General features: G+C 40.3%; 1 protein-coding gene across 5 annotated transcripts in view; it reads left to right on the top strand.

Annotated features, from left to right (window-relative positions):
- LOC106089523 (protein still life, isoforms C/SIF type 2) overlaps nucleotides 1–19,637 on the top strand; it is a 257,942-nt gene extending 238,305 nt beyond the window's left edge. For 4 of the 5 annotated variants that reach the window (XM_059364211.1, XM_059364208.1, XM_059364213.1 and 1 more), the window contains 4 exons: nucleotides 26–230; nucleotides 317–563; nucleotides 2,423–2,526; nucleotides 18,961–19,637. In XM_059364211.1, the coding sequence (XP_059220194.1) occupies nucleotides 26–230; nucleotides 317–563; nucleotides 2,423–2,526; nucleotides 18,961–19,043 (639 nt within the window). In that variant the 3' untranslated portion in view covers nucleotides 19,044–19,637. Of the gene's footprint in view, nucleotides 1–25; nucleotides 231–316; nucleotides 564–2,422; nucleotides 2,533–2,562; nucleotides 2,581–2,751; nucleotides 5,720–18,960 lie in introns of those variants that run through there. The other variant, XM_059364223.1, reaches the window with a different exon arrangement.
- Nucleotides 19,638–22,386: the final 2,749 nt, after the last annotated feature.

Below are 22,386 nucleotides of genomic sequence, written 5' to 3'. Positions count from 1 at the left end.
GTGTGTGCGTGTATGTCTACTGTAGATAACAATAATGCAGGGCTCACAGACTTTGGGTAAGCCCAAGAAGAAATCCGGCTCCCAAAGACATTCGGCTGGCAACATAGATTATGATAACATCTCAGGTAGTCAAGAGGCAGAAGATGTACCATTCCAAGAGCATCATCATATGCACACATTACACACCTCCACTTTCCGTAGTCGTAGTAAAACCGTGGGCGATGCCTCAGGTAACTTTAGTTCCATAAATCACCTGAATGACTCTGTGTCAAAACTTTTGTAATCACAAAAAAAAAATACTCCAAACATATTGCAGACATTATGGGAGCTGCCATGGAATCCTCACAAACCCAACAGCAGCAGCATCATCACCAACAACAACAACAAATACATCATCACTACCAACAACAACAGCAGCAGCAACACCAGCACCATCAACAATCACAAAGTGATATTGAGCGCATGGATCCCGGTACCAAGTCCGAAGGTGAAGAGGAATTCCAGCAGGGTACCATAAAAACGAAGGCTTCCCTGGGTAGGACACCCAATCACTTGACATTAAGGTAGGATGTCATATTTATGAAGAGTATAAACACAACCAAAGGAAGTTGGAAACTGCGATTCAGGAAAGTCTGAATAATTCAAGTCCGTCCGTTTGCGCAGATACCTTCCCTGACAACTGAGTTGGTAATGGGCTCTGGGTGGCCTTTCTATGAGGCCACCGGACGGACGGACGGATGGACGGACGGATGGACGGACGGATGGACGGACGGATGGACGGACGGATGGACGGACGGATGGACGGATGGACGGACGGATGGACGGACGGATGGACGGACGGATGGACGGACGGATGGACGGACGGATGGACGGACGGATGGATGGACGGATGGATGGACGGACGGATGGACGGACGGATGGACGGACGGATGGACGGACGGATGGACAGACGGATGGACGGACGGATGGACGGACGGATGGACGGACGGATGGACGGACGGATGGACGGACGGATGGACGGACGGATGGACGGACGGATGGACGGACGGATGGACGGACGGATGGACGGACGGATGGACGGACGGATGGACGGACGGATGGACGGACGGACGGATGGACGGACGGATGGACGGACGGATGGACGGACGGATGGACGGACGGATGGACGGACGGATGGACGGACGGATGGACGGACGGATGGACGGACGGATGGACGGATGGACGGATGGACGGACGGATGGACGGACGGATGGACGGACGGATGGACGGACGGACGGACGGATGGGCGGACGGATGGACGGACGGATGGACGGATGGACGGACGGACGGATGGACGGACGGACGGATGGACGGATGGACGGACGGATGGACGGATGGACGGACGGATGGACGGACGGACGGACGGACGGATGGACGGATGGACGGACGGATGGACGGACGGATGGACGGACGGATGGACGGACGGATGGACGGACGGATGGACGGACGGATGGACGGACGGATGGACGGACGGATGGACGGACAGATGGACGGACGGACGGACGGATGGACGGACGGATGGACGGACGAACGGACGGACGGACGGACGGATGGACGGACGGACGGATGGACGGACGGACGGATGGACGGACGGACGGACGGATGGACGGATGGACGGACGGATGGACGGACGGATGGACGGACGGATGGACGGACGGACGGATGGACGGACGGATGGACGGACGGATGGACGGACGGATGGACGGACGGATGGACGGACGGATGGACGGACGGATGGACGGACGGATGGACGGACGGATGGACGGACGGATGGACGGACGGATGGACGGACGGATGGACGGACGGATGGACGGACGGATGGACGGACGGATGGACGGACGGATGGACGGACGGATGGACGGACGGATGGACGGACGGATGGACGGACGGATGGACGGACGGATGGACGGACGGATGGACGGACGGATGGACGGACGGATGGACGGACGGATGGACGGACGGACGGACGGACGGACGGACGGACGGACGGATGGACGGACGGATGGACGGACGGATGGACGGACGGATGGACGGACGGACGGATGGACGGACGGACGGATGAACGGACGGATGGACGGACGGATGGACGGACGGATGGACGGACGGATGGACGGATGGATGGACGGACAGATGGACGGACGGATGGACGGACGGATGGACGGATGGATGGACGGACGGATGGATGGATGGATGGATGGACGGATGGACGGATGGACGGACGGATGGATGGACGGATGGACGGACGGACGGACGGATGGACGGACGGATGGATGGACGGACGGACGGACGATCGCATCGATTGTTGTGGTCATGGACCCAGTCAAACTTTGAACCTTTGCAACTTCCTTTACTGATAAATTTTTCCCCTCTTTCACTTTTGCAGCACCACATCTACACTTTCTGTGGGTAGTACCGGCAGCCAGGCACGCTTAATTCAATCATCACATCCGCCATCAACGTATCAACCAGTTCTTATGAAAGACTTAGGTAAGCGTAGCTCTATTTCAGAAGACTTTAAGTTAGCTAGCGATGATAAGGCAAGTGTAGCCTATGCTACAGTCACAGTGGAAGACGATCATGATGATGATGATGATGATGATGATGACGATAATAATGACAATGTTAATGACAATGATAATAATGCTCAAGAATTTGTTGTTGATGATAATGATGATGTTAATGATGATAATGATAACAATGATGAGATGTTAGCCCTAGATACTGATTCTCAAGCAGCCACAACTGCGGCCGCCCTTAATTTAAGTCTAGGTAGTAGTGGTAGTCTCTTTACAACCCCCAGTTGTGGCAGTTCCAATCGTAGACAACATAACACCGCTGATGATAATGCCAATGGCAATGTCTTGCATGCCGCCTCCTCCTCCTCCTGCTCCTCCTCATCAATGCCGGGTAAATTTTCTCCTCGCCAATCGCCCAATCGCGATGTGGAAGTTATTGAGATATTTAAGAGTGAAATAGATAGGATTAGTGCTGCCACGCAGCAGGTATCGGTTGTGCACTTCTCGAGTAAGGAAACATCGTCTTCCAGAAAATCGCCCTCCTCCATGGTTAGAGTTGGGGCGGAAAACGTTATGGACGACAGCAGTGCCCAGTATATGGACAAGCATTTGAGTGAATTGCAACAGGACAGACTGAACGAGACCATGACCTGTGACATAGAAGCGTATATGGCCAACTTGAAGGAGGCCTCGTTGGAGTCCACCGATTTGCAAATCGAGGCGGGAGATCAGCAGCAAAATGACTCAAGTCTCTCGCCCGAACCCCAAACGGTGGTGGAGAACACCCAACAAACGGTTACGGCCGACATAGAGTCTCCACCCCGGCCCCCAGCTACTGAATCGGATAGTACAGGTACCACCACCTACACCACTTCGGAGAAGTCCGAAGATGAATCGGAGGGTGTGCCCTCCACCTCGTCCGCCTCTCATCATGTGGTCATTGACAAGAAGGTGGATAAGGTTTTCAAATCCAAGTCCTCGGATAAGATTTCCAAGAGCAGCCAAAAGGCCAGCTCCAGTGGTAGCAATGGCGGCACCACCAGCAGTGGTAGCGGCAGTGGTGGCGGCTCGTCAGCCCCCAAGACCAAGCTGAAATCACCTCGCCAGAATATTTACATTTCACCTGACCGCTCCAAATCTCAGGGTAGCTCGCCTGTGCGCATTATCAAGATCAAATCTCCTCGCACCAGTCTCAGTGATCAGGGTAAACGTTTGAGTGTTAGCTCCAGCCGCGATTCCTCGCAGGATCGCCTGTCCACAGGACGACGCACACCCAGTCCCAGGCGTTCCTCGGATGGCAGCGGTGGCATTCTAAAGCGTTCGGTCAGTCCCTCGGGTGGCATACTGAAGCGGCCCTCCAGCCCCTCCAAGGCCAAAAGTCCCGATCGTAGTTGCCTCAAAAAATTGACCCCCTCCCATGACTGCAGCATTGAGTCGCTCTCACCGCACATTTCACCACACAATAGCATCGAGTATTTGTCTCCGGATCGCTCGGCCACCTGCACCATGTGCCAACATCATTCGCCACGAAATAGTTTTGACAGCCGCAGTTCAGAGCCCAATCTGGATATGCCTCGCTCTTCGCTGAAGTCACCACGAGGTAGTTTTGAGTCTCGCTCACCCGATCGCAGCTATGGGGGTGGGGGCGGTGGCGTTGGTGGTTCACGCAAACGCAGCGTGTCCGCCCATGCCAATATCGACCATGTGCAGAAGTCTAAGACCGCAGAGGCTTACTATCAGTACTATCCCATCTACGACAATCGCACCTGCAGCGATCACTATGTGTCCATAAGGCGTGACAGCGAGCAGCGACCCGAGGTGCAGCATCGACGAGCTAGCAAATCGCTGGAACGTTCCATGTCGCGCGACAGCACCACCAGCAGCTCCTATCGCTATGGTGTCTCCCCAGAACGCATTTATACCATCAACAATGCTGCCGCAGCCGCAGCCGCCTCCGATCCCATGATCATGATGAATGTGCCCATGCGCTCCCAGTCGGCGGAGAATACCTTTTCGGCGGCCAGCTATCGCCATGAAGCCTCGCCAGCCCAGTACTATCACTATGGTGGTGCCCAACCCACAGCCACGTTGCAGCAACAATATGGTCTTTGCTACGAACCTCAATGTCCCCACGACCGTCCCTACCAATTGAGCTCTTCCGCCCCCGAACACACCACTTGCATGGACTGTTTGTATCAGAAGCGGCCCTCCTAGCATAGGGGGCGCGTGCGACAGAGTCGTACGCGCAAGAAAGTACCCCGAGGAGCTGTTCTCATACAGGGACCCAGCGGCATTAGTGGCATATCGGGCCATGGTGAGATATGTGATGGTGCCTTGTTCAACTCCCAGGCAACGATAGTGCAACAGCCACGCTCAATGGCCTCGGCCGGAGTTGGCCTGGGTGCCGCTCTGGGTAGTAGTGTTGCTGGGGGTGGTGTTGGTGCTGGCGTTGGCGGCGATATGGGTGGTGGATGTGTCGATTGCCATGATTTTTATGAAATTCATGTTTAAATTGCAAGTGACGGATAATCATAAACTACCAAGTCCAAATGCCTCTCCTTGACTTCGAAGTCCTTGGAAACTGTAACTAATTTCCCTAAATCTATACTGATGAGGATGATGATGACGATGGAGTCATCATGATTCCCCATTCTTCCAAATACACTCCTACACACACACACACACACATGAAAAACCAGAAGGCACTTGCAAGGTTCCTAATACAGGGTATCCAATATAGAAGAAATTACGAGAAATCTAATACCTCAGCCAATGCTAATAACGTAAAGAATTATACAACAACAAACATCAGTGAACCATAACCTCAGAAAACGAAATATACAACAAGATGATGATGAGGAACAAGAAGAAAATCTATTGACTTTCCCTGCCCCTCCCACCATCCCCACACTAACTCTGTCCCCAAGTAAACACTCCACACTACCACAAGCATAAAACATACGACAACTCTTAAAGGAAGTTAACATTCATCATAGAAGTAACAAAATAACAAAATAATTAAAATTTTAAAGGTAAATTTACAAAAACAACGCATCATAACTGCAAGAATTTCACCCCAAACATAGTGTGCTCCCATGGGTACAGAGTAAACGGCTTCCCCTCCCTCCTCCAAACAAAAAGAACTTATCGTGTAACTTAGGGCAAATTGGTTTCTCCAAGACTGTATACACTTGACATAGAATTGAGGAACATTATCCGGAAAGCTTTGGCGTCTTAAAGAGGTTATCCGTTGGTAACATAGGTTCTGTAGAAATCCAGCTTCTTAAAACATGATCTGAGTAGCAAAGAAGTTTCAAAACATTATCCGTCTAACACAGGTTTCTTGTAAACTGCAAACTGGGTGATATAAAAATCTTCGCAATGTTATTCGACTTCTTCAAACATTATCCGGATAATGTAGAGGCATTAAAAATGTTATCCGGCTATAGTAGTTTTCATACAGACGTATCCGGAAACGTTATTCAATTTATCCAGGTTTCTTAAAAGTTTATCCGACTTACTAAGAGCCATAAAAAATGTTATGCGGCTACCATAAGTTTATTTTAAGCATTATCCGGCAAACGTAAAAACAAAAACATTATACGGGCAACATAGAGATCTTCAAAACATTATCCGGCTACAGGAAATTTCATAGAAACCTTATCCGGCTAACATGGGTTTCTTATAAACATTATCCGGGTAACGTAGAGACATTTTAAAGGTTATCCTATTTACAGTAAATTTCAGAGTAACATTATCCATTAGCGTAAATGGGTTATCCAAGTTTCTTTGAACTTTGTCTGGGTAACAAGGAAGTCTCAAAACCGTTATCCAGCTAAAATAGGTTTCTATAAACATTATCCGGTGAACGCAGAGGCTTTTAAAAAGGTTTCAGTCTACACTAAGTTTCATAGAAATTGTATCCATTAACGTATATGGATTAGAAACGAAAGGCAGTTTAGCCAGGTTTCTCAAAATATTCCCTGGGTTGCTAAGAGATTTAAGAAACGTTATCCAGCTAACATAGGTTACTTACAAACATTATCCGGCAACATAAAAGTCTTAAAAATTTTCTTAAAATATTCCCCGGGTTGCTAAGAGATTTAACAAACGTTATCCAGCTAACATAGGTTATTTACCAACATTATCCGGTAAAATAAAAATCTAAGAAATGTTAGTCGACTTCTTAAAACATTAACCGGGTAACGTAGAGATATTTTAAAGGTTATCTATTTACAGTAAATTTCAGAGTAACATTATCCGTTAACGTAGATGGGTTATCCAAGATTCCTTAAACATTGTCTGGGTAACAATGAAGTCTCAAAAACGTTATCCAGCTAACATAGGTTTCTATAAACATTATCCGGTGAACGCAAAGGCCATAAAAAAAGGTTTCAGTCTACAGTAAGTTTCATGGAAACTTTATCCATTAACGTATATGGATTAGAAACGTAATGCAGGTTACTTACCAACATTATCCGGTAACATACAAATCTTAGAAATGTTATTCGACTTCTTAAAACATTATCCGGGTAACGTAGAGACATTTTAAATGTTATCCTATTTACAGTATATTTCAGAGTAACATTATCCATTAACGTAAATAGGTTATCCGAGTTTCTTTGAACTTTGTCTGGGTAACAATGAAGTCTCAAAACCGTTATCCAGCTAGCATAGGTTTCTATCAACATTATCCGATGAACGCAGAGGCTTTTAAAAAGGTTTCATAGAAATTTTATCCATTAACGTATATGGATTAGAAACGAAAGCCAGTTTAGCCAGGTTTCTTAAAATATTCCCTGGGTTGCTAAGAAACGTTATCCAGCTAACATAGATTATTTACCAACATTATCCGGTAACACAAAAATCATAGAAATGTTCTTAAAATATTCCCGGGTTGCTAAGAGATTTAACAAACGTTATCCAGCTAACATAGATTACTTACCAACATTATCCGGTAACATACAAATCTTAGAAATGTTAGTCGACTTCTTAAAACATTATCCGGGTAACGTAGAGACATTTTAAAGGTTATCCCATTTACAGTAAATTTCAGAGTAACATTATCCGTTAACGTAGATATCCGAGTTTCTTTGAACTTTGTCTGGGTAACAATAAAGTCTCAAACCGTTATCCAGCTAACATAGGTTTCTATAAACATTATCCGGTGAACGCAGAGGCTTTTAAAAAGGTTTCAGTCTATACTAAGTTTCATGGAAACTTTATCCATTAACGTATATGGATTAGAAACGTAATGCAGGTTACTTACCAACATTATCCGATAACATAAAAATCTAAGAAATGTTATTCGACTTCTTAAAACATTATCCGGGTAACGTAGAGACATTTTAAATGTTATCCTATTTACAGTATATTTCAGAGTAACATTATCCGTTAACGTAGATGGGTTATTCAAGTTTCTTTTAACTTTGTCTGGGTAACAATGAAGTATCAAAAACGTTATCCAGCTCACATAGGTATCTATAAACATTATCCGATGAAAGCGGAGGCTTTTAAAAAGGTTTCAGTCTACACTAAGTTTCATAGAAATTTTATCCATTAACGTATATGGATTAGAAACCAAAGGCAGTTTAGCCAGGTTTCTTAAAATATTCCCTGGGTTGCTAAGAGATTTAAGAAACGTTATCCAGCTAACATAGGTTACTTACAATCATTATCCGGCAACATAAAAATCTTAGAAATGTTATTCGACTTCTTTAAACATTATCCGGGTAATGTAAAGACATTTTAAAGGTTATCTGTTTACAGTAAATTTCAGAGTAACATTATCCGTTAACATAGATGGGTTATCCAAGTTTCTTTGAACTTTGTCTGGGTAACAATGAAGTCTCAAAAACGTTATCCAGCTAACATAGGTGTCTACAAACATTATCCGATGAACGCAGAGGCTTTTAAAAAGGTTTCAGTCTACACTAAGTTTCATAGAAATTTTATCCATTAATGTATATGGATTAGAAACGTAATGCAGTTTAGCCAGGTTTCTTAAAATATTCCCCGGGTTGTTAAGAGATTTAAGAAATGTCATCCAGATAATATAGGTTACTTACCAACATTATCCGGTAACATAAAAATCTTAGAAATGTCCTTAAAAAATTCCCTGGGTTGCTAAGAGATTTAAGAAACGTTATCCAGTTAACATAGGTTATTTACCAACATTATCCGGTAAAATAAAAATCTAAGAAATGTTAGCCGACTTCTTAAAACATTATCCGGGTAACGTAGAGACATTTTAAAGGTTATCTATTTACAGTAAATTTCAGAGTAACATTATCCGTTAACGTAGAGGGGTTATCCAAGTTTCTTTCAACTTTGTCTGAGTAACAATGAAGTCACAAGAACGTTATCCAGCTAACATAGGTGTCTATAAACATTATCCGGTGAACGCAGAGGCCATATAAAAGGTGTTAGTCTACAGTAAATTTCAGAGTAACATTATCCGTTAACGTAGATGGGTTATCCAAGTTTCTTTAAACATTGTCTGGGCAACAATGAAGTCTCAAAAACGTTATCCATCTAACATAGATGTCTATAAACATTATCCGGCGAACGCAGAGGCCATATAAAAGGTGTCAGTCTACAGTAAATTTCAGAGTAACATTATCCGTTAACGTAGATATGTTATCCACGTTTCTTTAAAATTTGTCTGGGTAACAATGAAGTCTCAAAAACGTTATCCAGCTAATATAGGTGTCTATAAACATCCGGTGAACGCAGAGGCTATAAAAAAAGGTTTCAGTCTACACTAAGTTTCATAGAAATTTTATCCATTAACGTATATGGATTAGAAACCAAAGGCAGTTTAGCCAGGTTTCTTAAAATATTCCCTGGGTTGCTAAGAGGTTTAAGAAACGTTATCCAGCTAGCATAGGTTACTTACAAACATTATCCGATAACATAAAAATCTTAGAATTGCTAGTCGACTTCTTAAAACATTATCCAGGTAACGTAAAGACATTTTAATGGTTATCCTATTTACAGTATATTTCAGAGTAAAATTATCCGTTAACGTTGATGGGTTATCCAAGTTTCTTTAAACTTTGTCTGGGTAACAAGGAAGTCTCAAAAACGTTATCCAGCTAATATATGTTTCTATAAACAATATCCGGTGATCGTAGATGCCATTAAAAAAGGTTGCAGTCTACAGTAAGTTTCATGGAAACTTTATCCATTAGGCCATATAGGCTTAGAAACGTTATTCAGTTTAGCAAGTTTTCTCCGGGTTGCTAAGAGATTTTAGAAACTTTATCCAGCTAGCATAGGTTCTTTACTAACATTATCCGGGTAACGCAGAAGCATTAGAAATGTTATCCGGCTATAGTATAGTAGAGAGGTATCCCTTAATGAAAACGTTATTCAATTTACCCAGGTTTCTTAAAATTTTACCCGAGTTACTAAGACATCTTGAAGATGTTATGCGTCTACCATACGTTTCTTTTAAGCATTATCCGGCAAACGTAAAAACCTAAGTAACGTTATTTGGATAACTCGAAATTCTAAAAAAATTATTTGGAAAACATAGAGATCTTTAAAACATTATCCGGTTACAGGAAAATTCATAGAAACCTTATCCGGCTAACGTGGGTTTCTTATAAACATTATCCGGAAACGTTTTTCGGATAACTCAGATTTCTAAAAACATTAGGCGTTATCCGCCTAACATAGTTCTTTATTAACATTCTCGAATAAGAAAATGTTATTCGACTTCTTAAGGTATAATCCGGATAAAGAGAGAACTCTCAAAAATGTTATCCATCCACCATGGGTTTCATATAAACGCACATGTATCAAACAAGTTTTTAGTATACAGTAAGCTTCACAGAAACTTTATCCATTAATGTATATGGATTGCAAACGTAATGCAATTTAGCCAGGTTACTTAAATATTACCTGGAATTGAGTATCATACTACGGTCCTCAACCTGTCCTTGACACTCTTATAGCTCCCGATGTCTGGAAAATGACCCGAGTGATCCCGCTACTGAAGCCTGGAAAGGACCCGAGTTTGGGAGAGTCGTACAGACCGATCTCCCTACTCTCACCAGCGGCAAAGACGCTTGAGGCATTACTCCTCCCGAGCCTCGTAGGAGAATTTCCATTCGCCGAGCATCAACATGGATTTCGAAAACTGCATAGCGCAACAACAGCTTTGCATGTCATCACCGCACACATTTGCCGTGGCTTCAATCAGCCCAGGCCATGTGATAGGACGGTCCTCGCGGCACTGAACCTATCGGGGGCATTCGACACGGTCAGCCATGCCGAACTATTTGAGGACATCGCCAACACGTCCCTCCAGCCAGGCCTGAGACGATGGGTCGCGAATTATCTGTGTGGTCGCCAGTCATTTGTGGAATTTAGAGTAGAGTGAAATATGGAGTTCCCCCAGATGGGGCGATATCTCTGACACTGTTTAACCTCTACCTATCCTCCATTCCGCACCCTGCAGACGGCATAGAAATCGTATCATATGCGGATGATTGTACGATCATGCCCCCACCCATTGTTGACATCTGCAAGATCGTCTACCTCAACAAACTTGCCTCATATTTCGCTGCAAGAAATCTGAAGATATCTCCCACCAAAACTTCACTACAAATACACGTGAGCAAACTGTGATGGTCGATGGAGAAATGATTCCGACCATCAAGTGTCCCAAAATACTTGGCGTCACATTTGACAGCTCTTACACATGCTCCCCACATGCCACAGCAATTTGCAATAAAGTGAAAAGTAGAAACAAGGTCCTCAAGTCACTTGCTGGCAGTACTTGGGGTGCAGACAAAGAAACTTTGTTGACCACGTACAAAGCAATTGGCCGATCTGTGGTCAATTATGCAGCGCCAGTGTGGTCTCGTCAACTTTGTGACACGCAGTGGCATAATATTCAGATCTGTCAGAATGTCGCCCTCTGAACTGCGACGGGCTGTCTCCTCAGTTCTCATGTAGACCACCTCCATCAGGAGACAAAGATCCTACGCGTGGAATTAAAAGGGTTCTTGAGAATCTAGACGTAAATAAATCCCCGGCCCGGATGGCATATCAACACTTGTCTGACGAAAGTGTTCTCCTACGCTCGCTCGTCCATTACGCAACCTTTTCAACCTTGCCTACCGTGAGGGAGTCTTCCCGGCGCGTCCAATTCCTAATTTCCTCTCGCCGAGGCAATGCATTGCATTCATAGGGGACTTCCCCTACGTGTTGGCTGACAGAAAAAAAATAAATTACTAAGGATAAACGATAAGAATTTTATTGATCCCCTCCCCTCGCCTACAAAAATACCAAAACCAATCCCATTTCCAAGCTAAACCAACAAATTTGTACTAATAATATTAACTATCCATAGTGTTTTGAAGACGAATATGACGATGAAGAAGGCTTTTGCAAGCAATACAATCAAAATTAATTCGTAATCAAATGGTGATCAACCAATAACAACAACAACAATAAACAATATCCAAAAATAAACTAATCAAAAGAAAAAAAACAAAACAAAACAAAAATCAAATGTTAATCAAACTACAACGTAACGTACGTAATGTAACGCAAACAACGTAAACTAATAACAAATATACTATCACCACTCCCCCTCTGCCAAAGCAAACAAAACAACATACATAGAAAACTTAAAGTACACACACTAACACCCCTACAAATAGTTGATAAGAGACTGGAAAACAGTTAAACAAGGACATTTTAGACATAGACATAAATTAAACAAAACAATTATGCGAACCAAACATGCATGTCAATGTTAGTGTATGTGTTCCAAGGCGACACCTAATCGACTAATCAATCTTTTCGAACGATGACTACGACACCTAGCAAAGTGAGTGAGTGCAACAAATGGCTCTCACTCTCCCCCCCACTATCTCGTGCTGTTTATCTATCTATCAGGCTGGGTGTTTCGTACATATCAGAAGGTAACCAGGGTAGCCTTAATACTAGCTAAAATGAATTTCGCAGGCCTGACAAAAAGGAGAAATTGAGAAAATTTACCCAAGGCATTATTGGTGCTTGTATTCCTGAGTTGTGTTTACTTTTTGTTACTAAATCATATGTTTTAAGTTTGAGTTTTGTTTAGTCAATGAAGGAATGAATGAAGAACGAAATTTTGTTTGTAGTTACAAGTTTTACACTGAAAAAAAAAAACATAATTATTGCAAATAGTTGTCTTAATAATACTAAAAAAAAAATAATGTTGAATACAAAATTACAACAACAAACTTGAGTTGGAAAACCAAAACAACCAAAAATTAAAAGCAAGATGAAAAAATCCCTGTGTTTGTGATAAACTCTTGTGATTTTGGAAATGAATTTCTTTCCTTAGGCGTTTCTATGAGAATTGAAATTTTACATTTAAACCTATATTTAGTAATTAAATTGAGAGAAAAAAAGCAAACTTTCTCGATCCCAACTCACCCCAACCAAAAGTCATTCCCTTCCCACTACCTAGAACTTTCCCCCACCCCCAAAAAAAAAAATTCCTTACAACATTTTTGAAAAAAATGAACAGAGATAATACAAAAGCAATGAATAGAGTATATATATAATAATTTTTTTAATTGAATTGAATTTGTAAGATTTGAAGTTTACTCCTCTTTTTCATATATATATATAAATATATTATATATATTTAATATATATACATACATTAACTTATATACAACATACATACGTACACATTTATTGATTAATTAATTAAATAATTTTTTATATACATATATATATGTATACACACATATATATATATATAGTTTAAAAAATAATAAACAAAAAACAAAATCTTAATAAAAAAAAAAACTAAAATAACGTAAAATACTGTAGTGTTGGTTGGCATCGCTTGAGAGAGAATTTTGTTTGTGACAATATGCACACACTTAAAACTATTGGAATTGATTTGTGTTGATTTGTTTCGTTTCGTTGTTTTTTGTCAATGGACGCCTCATCAACTTGTTATTCCTAATGCAAAACTCTATAGATATCTATAAAGCAAAAACCAAAAAAATCGTTTTTTTTACACATCCTGCAACTAAAAAGCAAGCAAAGCAACAAAACTAAACTTACGAAACAAAAATATTATGTCTTATGGTTAACACACCCTGTACGCAAGCGCAAAACGTAAATCTCAAATCGTTTCCTAATGAAAAACTAAACCGCTACAATCGTAACTCTGTCTCTAGCTATCATCACGATTTACTTACTATCTAACAATCTGTCAATCTATCTAACTGAACTCTCTGAAATGCAAACGCAATCAATTTGATATTCTCAGACTCCTTTTAAGTGTATCACATCCCCTCACCTCCACCACCTGCACCACCACTACCAAAATTGCAAACCACCATCACAATCACTATTTAACAGCTACCCCCACCAACCCCTGCGAAACCACGACAATTCATCACAGCTGCTATTAGTTGATAATATCTCTCTCCCCTCTCCTACACATCTGTGCAAAATTCGAATTGATATTTCTTCTCTCCATCTATCGGTCATCATGTCGTCTAACACATCACTCTTTCTAAGCTAATTAATTGGTTTTATGTATTAATTTTGTGTTTTTTTTTTATATTTAGGTAGATTTTATCTTTAATGCTTTATTTATTTATACATATGTACAATATTTCCTATGGAAAAACTGTTAACAAAGATATTAAAGAAAAATTTTATTTGTTTTCTTAAATTATTACACTGTTTTGTTAATGTTAACAGCAAGAGAGAGAGAGAGAGAGAGAAAGAGTCGAAGAGTGATTTCTTTTAATGATTTGGACCAGTTTTATATTGATAATGTGTACAGTGCTAAGTGAGCATTATTCATAGCGACATTGTACCAGCCCAAAGGCATTGTACCAGCCTTAAGGCTGGTACTATATCCACTTTTCGCGATATTTTTCGCCGACTACTTTTTTTTAGATAATCGATTTTAAAGCAAAAAACTTGCTAATTTCATTCAGAAGGACATTCTCTCATTACTAAAGCCTAGTACTGACTACATTCACAGCGAAAATGCCTATTAAATTATTGTGAAATCCGACGGACTTTTTTCTTTGTCAGAACACAAACAACAACACACAACAAAGACAACAGTGTTGAAACAGAGTGTATTCGGCGCTTTCCGTGAGCATTAATTTATATTTGCAATTAACATTGTGCGAACTTTATTCTGATGCAGCGACATGTCGCTATGATTTTGCTCATAAAACACAGTACCACTTGTACCGAATTTGTTCACATTATGTTCCTCACCATTTTTTTAAAGTGCGTTTTGACAGTTGTTCGTGTGAAAAGTCGAAGTCAATACTAGGCTTAAAGGTGTTCTCGTTTGTACAACAACCACAAATCATATGGTCTCATACGCCAGCTCGTCATGAAGATTTCATTTCAAAACTGACATTGTTCTCAATACAACCGAATAAACTTGCCCTCGTGTGTAAGTAAAATGAGAGAAATAGAAACACGAACGTGCAAAAAATCGAGTGGTTTGCTCTGAATGCAAACTCAGAAGTGACATCTAATTACCGTCAAACTTAATTTAATTTAATTTAATTTACCGTGGCAAAGGCCGTGCTCTGAAATTTTTAAACATTTGTGGATTACAAATTAACTTTGAGTTCCACTAATAATCTTTCAAAACCAGCGTGTATACCAAAGTTTTATAGTCAATTTTGCCTAAAGCCTAGTACTGATTTTGGATTTTTCGCCCGAACAACAATCAAAACGCATTATAAAAAAATGGTGACGGAGGAAATGCGAACACATTTCGCAGAAGTGGTTCTGAGTTCTTTGAGCAACATATTAGCATGTCGCTGCGCCGCTACAAATTTCGCTTGAATTAATTGCAAATGTAATTAAATTCGCACGAATTGGGTCTAAGCCACTCTGTTTCATAGTTGTTGCTTTGATGTGTAGCTTTGTTTGACCTTTGTTTCTGTTATGTCTTCCAATCGTCCAATCGGTAGTGTACCGTAAACAGCTGAGTACAATTTTTTCTCGCGAAGTGCACTATCTATCAACGAGTTTTGGATGTGTGTGTGTATTATAGTTAAGAACCATAGCACACACAAACAACGAAAAATGGAGCGAACTAGTTACATACGCAAATCAGAGTTGCACTAATCGCTGATTTTGACAAATAGTGCACTCAATATTTTGTTGTTGGGCAACTGCCACTACCTGGAAAGTTTGCGCCATTTTTCGTTGTTTGTGTGTGTTAAGGCAGGCTTTTCACTTTGATCCACACACACAACAGAACGTTATGAAAATTCGTTGGCAGGTAGTGTACTCCGAGAAAAAAAATTGCACTCATCTGTTTGCGGTACTCTACCTGTAAATGAATTTATCTTGGAGCAAATCACGATTTATAGTTGCTTATTATCTGTTATTGCATGTTATCGGCAACTTACCAGTGCAACTTTGCACTGATGTTTTATCGAGAGCATCTGATTTGCACTGAATAGGACTAAAATAAAACACAGCATTTATATCTTGTCACATACAAAGCGGATTTAAAAAGGTGGTCTCACGCGAAAAGCTGTTAACATCCGATCAGGTTTGACGGTATAAAGATGACAGATTTTTGCAAGATATATTCATTTACAGGTAATGGCAGTTGCCCAACAACAAAATATTGAGTGCACTATCTGTCAAAATCAGTGATTAGTGCAACTCTGATTTTGTGTTTGTTACTAGTTCGCACCAAACATTTGGAAGTGACTATCTCACTCCCTTCCAGAGATGGAGATACGCCCTTTTGTATGATAGTTTGTAGAGATTTCATGATTTAAAACAACAAACTACATTACTATCGGAAATCTATCATTCATGTTTCGCTAATTAGTTTCTCATAATCAATTGTTATTGTTACAAATTTTGTTACAAAAAACCCCGCACAAGACAATGTATGCTAACTTAGCCTTCTGTAATGAAGCAGGATTCACTAATAGAAGGTTAGGTCACATGCAAAAACACAAAGTGGATAGGCCCCATAAACATCATTAAGGATGTCAAATCTGACGATTGAAAATGTCATCATATAGGAGAAAACGTAAACAAAGAATGAATGTAAAAAGAGAACAAGTTGACATCCTCAATGCCAAGTACTGCCAAATATTAAAAAAAAAAAGTATATCGGCTGATCGCTTGGCTTAACCTTATTCAGTGAATCCTGGTAATGAAGAAAGGCCCATAGCACAGAGGGATGGCATACACCTCACAATCATAAGGCTGCTAAAAACCCAGTCAGGGAAAATTATTGCAAATAAAATCTTCCACTATTAATCTCGATTTAAAAAAGGAAATATATTAGAAAGAGAAATCAAAATATAAGCCTCACTCTAACAGGTACAAAAACATTAGGCAAAATAAATTATTTTTATTAATGGCGTTGAAAATTGAATTTTAAACTTTTTTTAGTCCCTATTTAGTCACTCATGGGTATATATCGCCAAGTTACACGTACCGAGACACTAATTTGAGTAAACAAATGATATCGCCTGAGATTCTTTTCAACTTCCTTGAGCGCAGGTTTAGTGACTCGCACGATAGAAAATGTTTGCAGGGTTTTTTGCTGTTTGTGTGTGTTATGGTTCTTAAGTATAACAGAAACACACAAACAAAAATCGTTGACAGATAGTGTACTCCGCGAGAAAAAATTGTACTAAGCTGTTTACGCTACACTACCTGGTAATTATGTCATGGATTTTTGTTTGGATTCTCTTTGTTGTTATCTTCTTTTTCGCATATTCTCTGCTCATTTACGCACACGTATACACACACGCACACAAATTTCTTTATGTGTGTTGGCAAAACGTTGATTAGCTTGATGGCAAGATGGTGGATTGCACCGCCATCTTGTGGTTGTTGTACAAGTGAGACCACCTTTAATTGTGTCGCATGATACAACGTTGCACTGAAATTCTATCCAGAAGTTAGGACTGAAATAAAACACATCTATTATCGATTTCAAACAACAAATCCCTTATCAATAGCTGATCGATTATTGCATCTCTCTTTTTTTGCTTAAAACTCACACACTCTCTCTCCCCCTCTTTCTCTCTTTCTGCCATAAGATGACATGCATTAACTCATTAAAGCCACAAAAGGAAATGTTGACGCAACTTTAAGTATGATTAGATGATTAAGTAATGAATAAGCAAAGAAAATTCTGTTTAAATGAAGAAAAACATAACGGTTTCATTAAAAACAATAACAAAGTAAAATGAACGGGCATCTTTGAATGTTTTCTAATAACGGGGCGGCGGCAAGCGATGTCAACATTTTACTCACTTACATTTGCATCATTTAGTAGAGAAACAAACTTGATTTGAGTTACTCTCACAATTCCATATGACTATCACTATTTCGCTCTCTCTCCTTCTATCTATATTATCATTAAGATTTTCGCATCACTCACATAACAACAATGCTGCATCAAAGAGCGTAAGATAATCAAGAGAGAGTTTCTGCTTTGTCTTCCCCGTACCGTAAAATAACTCGCGTTAAAGACACAACATTTTTATTGCATTCCAATTGGATTCACATTGAGGGCTGCAACATTTTCGGGTTATTCTGTTTTGATTCGAGCATTCGTTCGAACATTTTTTCGTATTTTGCTTTGTTTCTTTGCAACCGAAAGTTGCAATAAAGGAAAAACGAAATATCGTGAGCAATTCAAATATGTTGTGTCTTAAAATTTTGTCACTCGTCATCACGTATTGCCCTCTAACGCCAGCTCTTATCTTTCTTACCCTCTTTGTGCTGCATGCCTTTTGTTTTTTCCTCGACATATCAATCACCCACCACCATGCATTCATACATATATATTTATATATATATATATATATATATACCTATAGCCCATAGTAGAATGTTAGTTGATCATTCATACATCCATGCAAACATATTTTTAAGTTATACCGGCAAGAGTTTTTGTCTTGACTGCCTGCTCTCGCGCAGTGCATTCGACTCGAAAACTCTTGCAGTAACGAAGAGAAGAAAATCAAGTCACAAATAGTTAAAATTCCACGCACACACACACGCAAAATGGCATAAGTCAATGATAATGGTATTTTAGATTTGACTGTGGTTTATTTTGTTTCTTCCTTTTCTCTCTAAGCTTTTCAAACCAAAACAACAGCAATTCCATTGATATAGATCAAAGAAAAACAAAAACAAAAAAATATATAAACAAAATTGGCAAATAAAAATATTTCTTTTTGTTTTCTCTTATTATATTCCTTTTATGTTGTGTTTTATATTGAGTTGGTATATTAACTTGTTTAATTTGTAGTTGGATTTTTCAATTTCAATTAACTAAATTCTTTCAAAAACCAAAACATTTTTCATATGATTTCCACATATTTCTTTTCTTTCATTTTTATTATAGGGTCCCCGGTGTGGAAACCACGAGACATGATAAACTTAGGCGATGCCCCGTCAACGTCCCGCAAAGACGGTTCCAAAAATTAATTTTCATGAACAAAGTATGAAAATAGCATAAACAAACCAACCAAACCGAATGAAAACCGTTAAAAGATCTTGCAAAAGATACAACAACAACAATTATATAATTAAAAACAAAAAACATATATGAAACAAAGAAATGAGAGAATAATAAAATGAAATCATGAAAACCGACAACCAAGTATACCAAAACCACGAATTACAAAAATGAAACAAAAGCAAGGCATATGAATTTGAGAAACCACATCCTACTTTCCCCCTCCCCTCACTGCAAAAACAAAAACTGCAACAGCTCAATAGCTACTATACAATGTCCTAAATGTTGAGAAAATAAAACAAGAAAGCTAACAAAAATCCTTATAAGCCTAAGACTAGTTCCAACTGCCTCAGATTAACTGAAAGTGTTAAAACAGCTCACTTTTGTTTTTGTTTTACCATATACAGCAGAAAGTGACTATACAATAGTTAGCACTTGATATCGATAGGTCATCCAGTTATGTTAAGAGCCTCATTTGTTGATTGTTTAGTAATCAAGTTTGAAAACACGTTTACACTACCATTAAAGCATACAAATCAGCTGACTTGAGCCATCAATCCGGATTTAATGTGTTTTATTTTAATGCTATATACTGCAAATCACGATAAATCTGTTATTATACCCTGTTATCGAATAATATCGATAACTATCTGGTACCACATTCGATTGAAATTCTATTCAGAACATATGACTTTCACAGCATGGTGCTAAATAAAACACAGCAAGTGTAAATACTTAAACCCCATAAAACCTGTTGTAATGACTCAATCATCTGTTTTTCCTTTATAAAATCAGCTGATGTGGGCGATAATACGGATTTAATGAGCAGTGTAAACGGGGGGTTCAAGGATACATCTGCTAATGTCTTATGGTATTATTTTAAATCTGGTATTCACAAAACATAGGGCAGCTTTAAAGTAGTTTTATTGGACAGTTCTATAAATGAAATCTGTCAAAAAAAACCTACTCTAAAGCTATATTAAGTTTTGTGAATAAGAGGATTAACATTTAAATAATGGAATAGGATTTCACTTTCTGACAAGAATATCTATAAATGTGTGTCATATGTAAACATCAAAAAAATTATTTTTTTCCAATAAATGGCGATAACAGCCAAACGAAATTTTTCGAAAAACAAATTTCAAAAAAACTTTTAGAAAAACAACCTAAAGCCTAAGATTTCACGCGAACAACTGTCAAAATGCACTATAACAAAATGGTGACGAAGAAAATGCCAACACGTTTTGTAAAAGTGGAACTGACTTCCAAGATATATTCATTTACTGGTAGTGGCAGTTGCTCTACAACAAAATATTGAGTGCACTATTTGCCAAAATCAGTGATTAGTACAACTCTGATTTTGTGTATGTTGCTAGTTCGCACCATTTTTCGTTCTTTGGGTGTGTTCTGGTTCTTAACTATAATACACACACACAACCAAAACTCGTTGACAGATAGTGCTCTTCGAGAGAAAAAATTGTATTCAGATGTGGGCGGTACACTACCTGTTAATTATATCATGATACTGAGCAAGATATATTCATTTACAGGTAGTGGCAGTTGAGTGCACTATTTGTTAAAATCAGCGATTAGTATTTGTTTTATGTTGATTTTGTGTATGTTACTAGTTCGCGCCATTTTTCGTTGTTTGTGTGTGTTATGGTCCTTAACTATAATACACACACACACAACCAAAACTCGTTGACAGATAGTGCATTTCGCGAAAAAAATTTTACTCAGGTCTTTACGGTACACTACCTGGTAATTATGTTGTGCTGAGTTCTATGAGCAAAATAGTAGCGACATGTCGCTGCATCAGGACAAATTTCGCACAATTTTAAACCGAGTCAACTCTGCTTCAATGATGTTGGCTTTCTTGGTTGTTGTGTTTGTGTTCTGACATAGAAAAGAGTGCGTGGCATTTCGCAATAATTTAATAGGCATTTCCGCTGTGAATAAACTCAGTACTAGGCTTAAAGGCCAAAACAGAATGAGTGAATGCCAATACTGAACTGCTGCGCAAGCAGGCAAGATCTTCGTGTGCCAATATGCTTAGGTGCCAGAAATTTCTTTACGAACAGCGTCTGCATACTAAGGTTCTTACTTCTACACGAGGGGTCTTTCCGGCGCTTTGGAAGGTGGCGAACGTTCAGCCAATACCCAAGAAGGGTGAGGCAAACAACTCTGCGAATTATCGGCCAATTGCGATATGTTCCGCTCACTCCAAGGTCATGGAGAGCATGGTTAATCACCATCTTTTGAGGTATTTAGAGTCTAATGGCCTTCTTCGCGACCAACAGTATGGGTTCCACAGAAATCGCTTTACGGGCTACCTCATGGCACGGCTGTCGGAACGTTAGAGTCGCTCAATCAACTAGTTTAGTGAGAGTAAGGTTGTGGCTATGGATCTCTCCAAGGCATTTGATAGGGTCTGACGCGGTGCACTACTATCAAAGCTTGTCGCATTTAGTGTCGGTAATGGCATCGTTCGATTTATTTCGAGCTTTCTCAGAGATCGCACTATTCGAGTCGTTATAGATGGGTTCTCATCCAATGAGCATATGTAAATATACTGCAGGTGTACCACAGGGCTCTGTTCTTTCTCCTTCTCTTCTCTTCTTTTTATTTTCATCAACGATCTGTTGGGTCAGACAACGAATCCGATCTACTCAGTAATCTCTGTCATTCGGCCACAGGCCGAGTCTTCGAGAGATTGAGGACAAGAGGCGGGTTATGGACGATACACTCTGCCAGGATTTGTTGGTCATTTCTGAGTGGGGTCGAATGAATCGAGTAGATTTTAATGCACGGAAGACTCAGAGCTGTTTGTTGTCACACAAACGATTCGCTGACCCATTACGATCATATTTGTCTATCAACGGTGTAAATGTTGAGCAATCAGAAGCTCCTGATGTTCTGGGCATGAAAATACAAAGTGATGTCCGTTGGCCTAAACATATAGTGTCGAAAGAAGCATTCAAGTGTTTAGGCTTCCTTAAACGGTGTAAGAATTACTTCACCCCGTCTGATATTATTAACATCTACACCACTTTCATAAGGCCGAAAATGGAGTACAACTCACATGTATGGGCTGGAGCTTCAAAATCATTCCTGAAGCTACTGAACCGTGTACAGAGGAGAGCGATGGCGTTGATTGGGGACAGTGGGGTATCCAACTCTATTGCCTCCCTTCATCATTGTCGCAATGTGGGTTGTTTGGCGCTGTTCTATCGGTACTTTCTTGGTGTGTGTTCATCTGATATTCGTCTTCTTATTTATGATGTAAGGATGTATGTCAGGGATACTAGACAT

Source organism: Stomoxys calcitrans, chromosome 1 (genome assembly GCF_963082655.1).
Source record: "Stomoxys calcitrans chromosome 1, idStoCalc2.1, whole genome shotgun sequence".
NCBI lineage: Eukaryota > Metazoa > Arthropoda > Insecta > Diptera > Muscidae > Stomoxys > Stomoxys calcitrans.
This window is presented reverse-complemented; position numbering and strand designations above follow the sequence as displayed.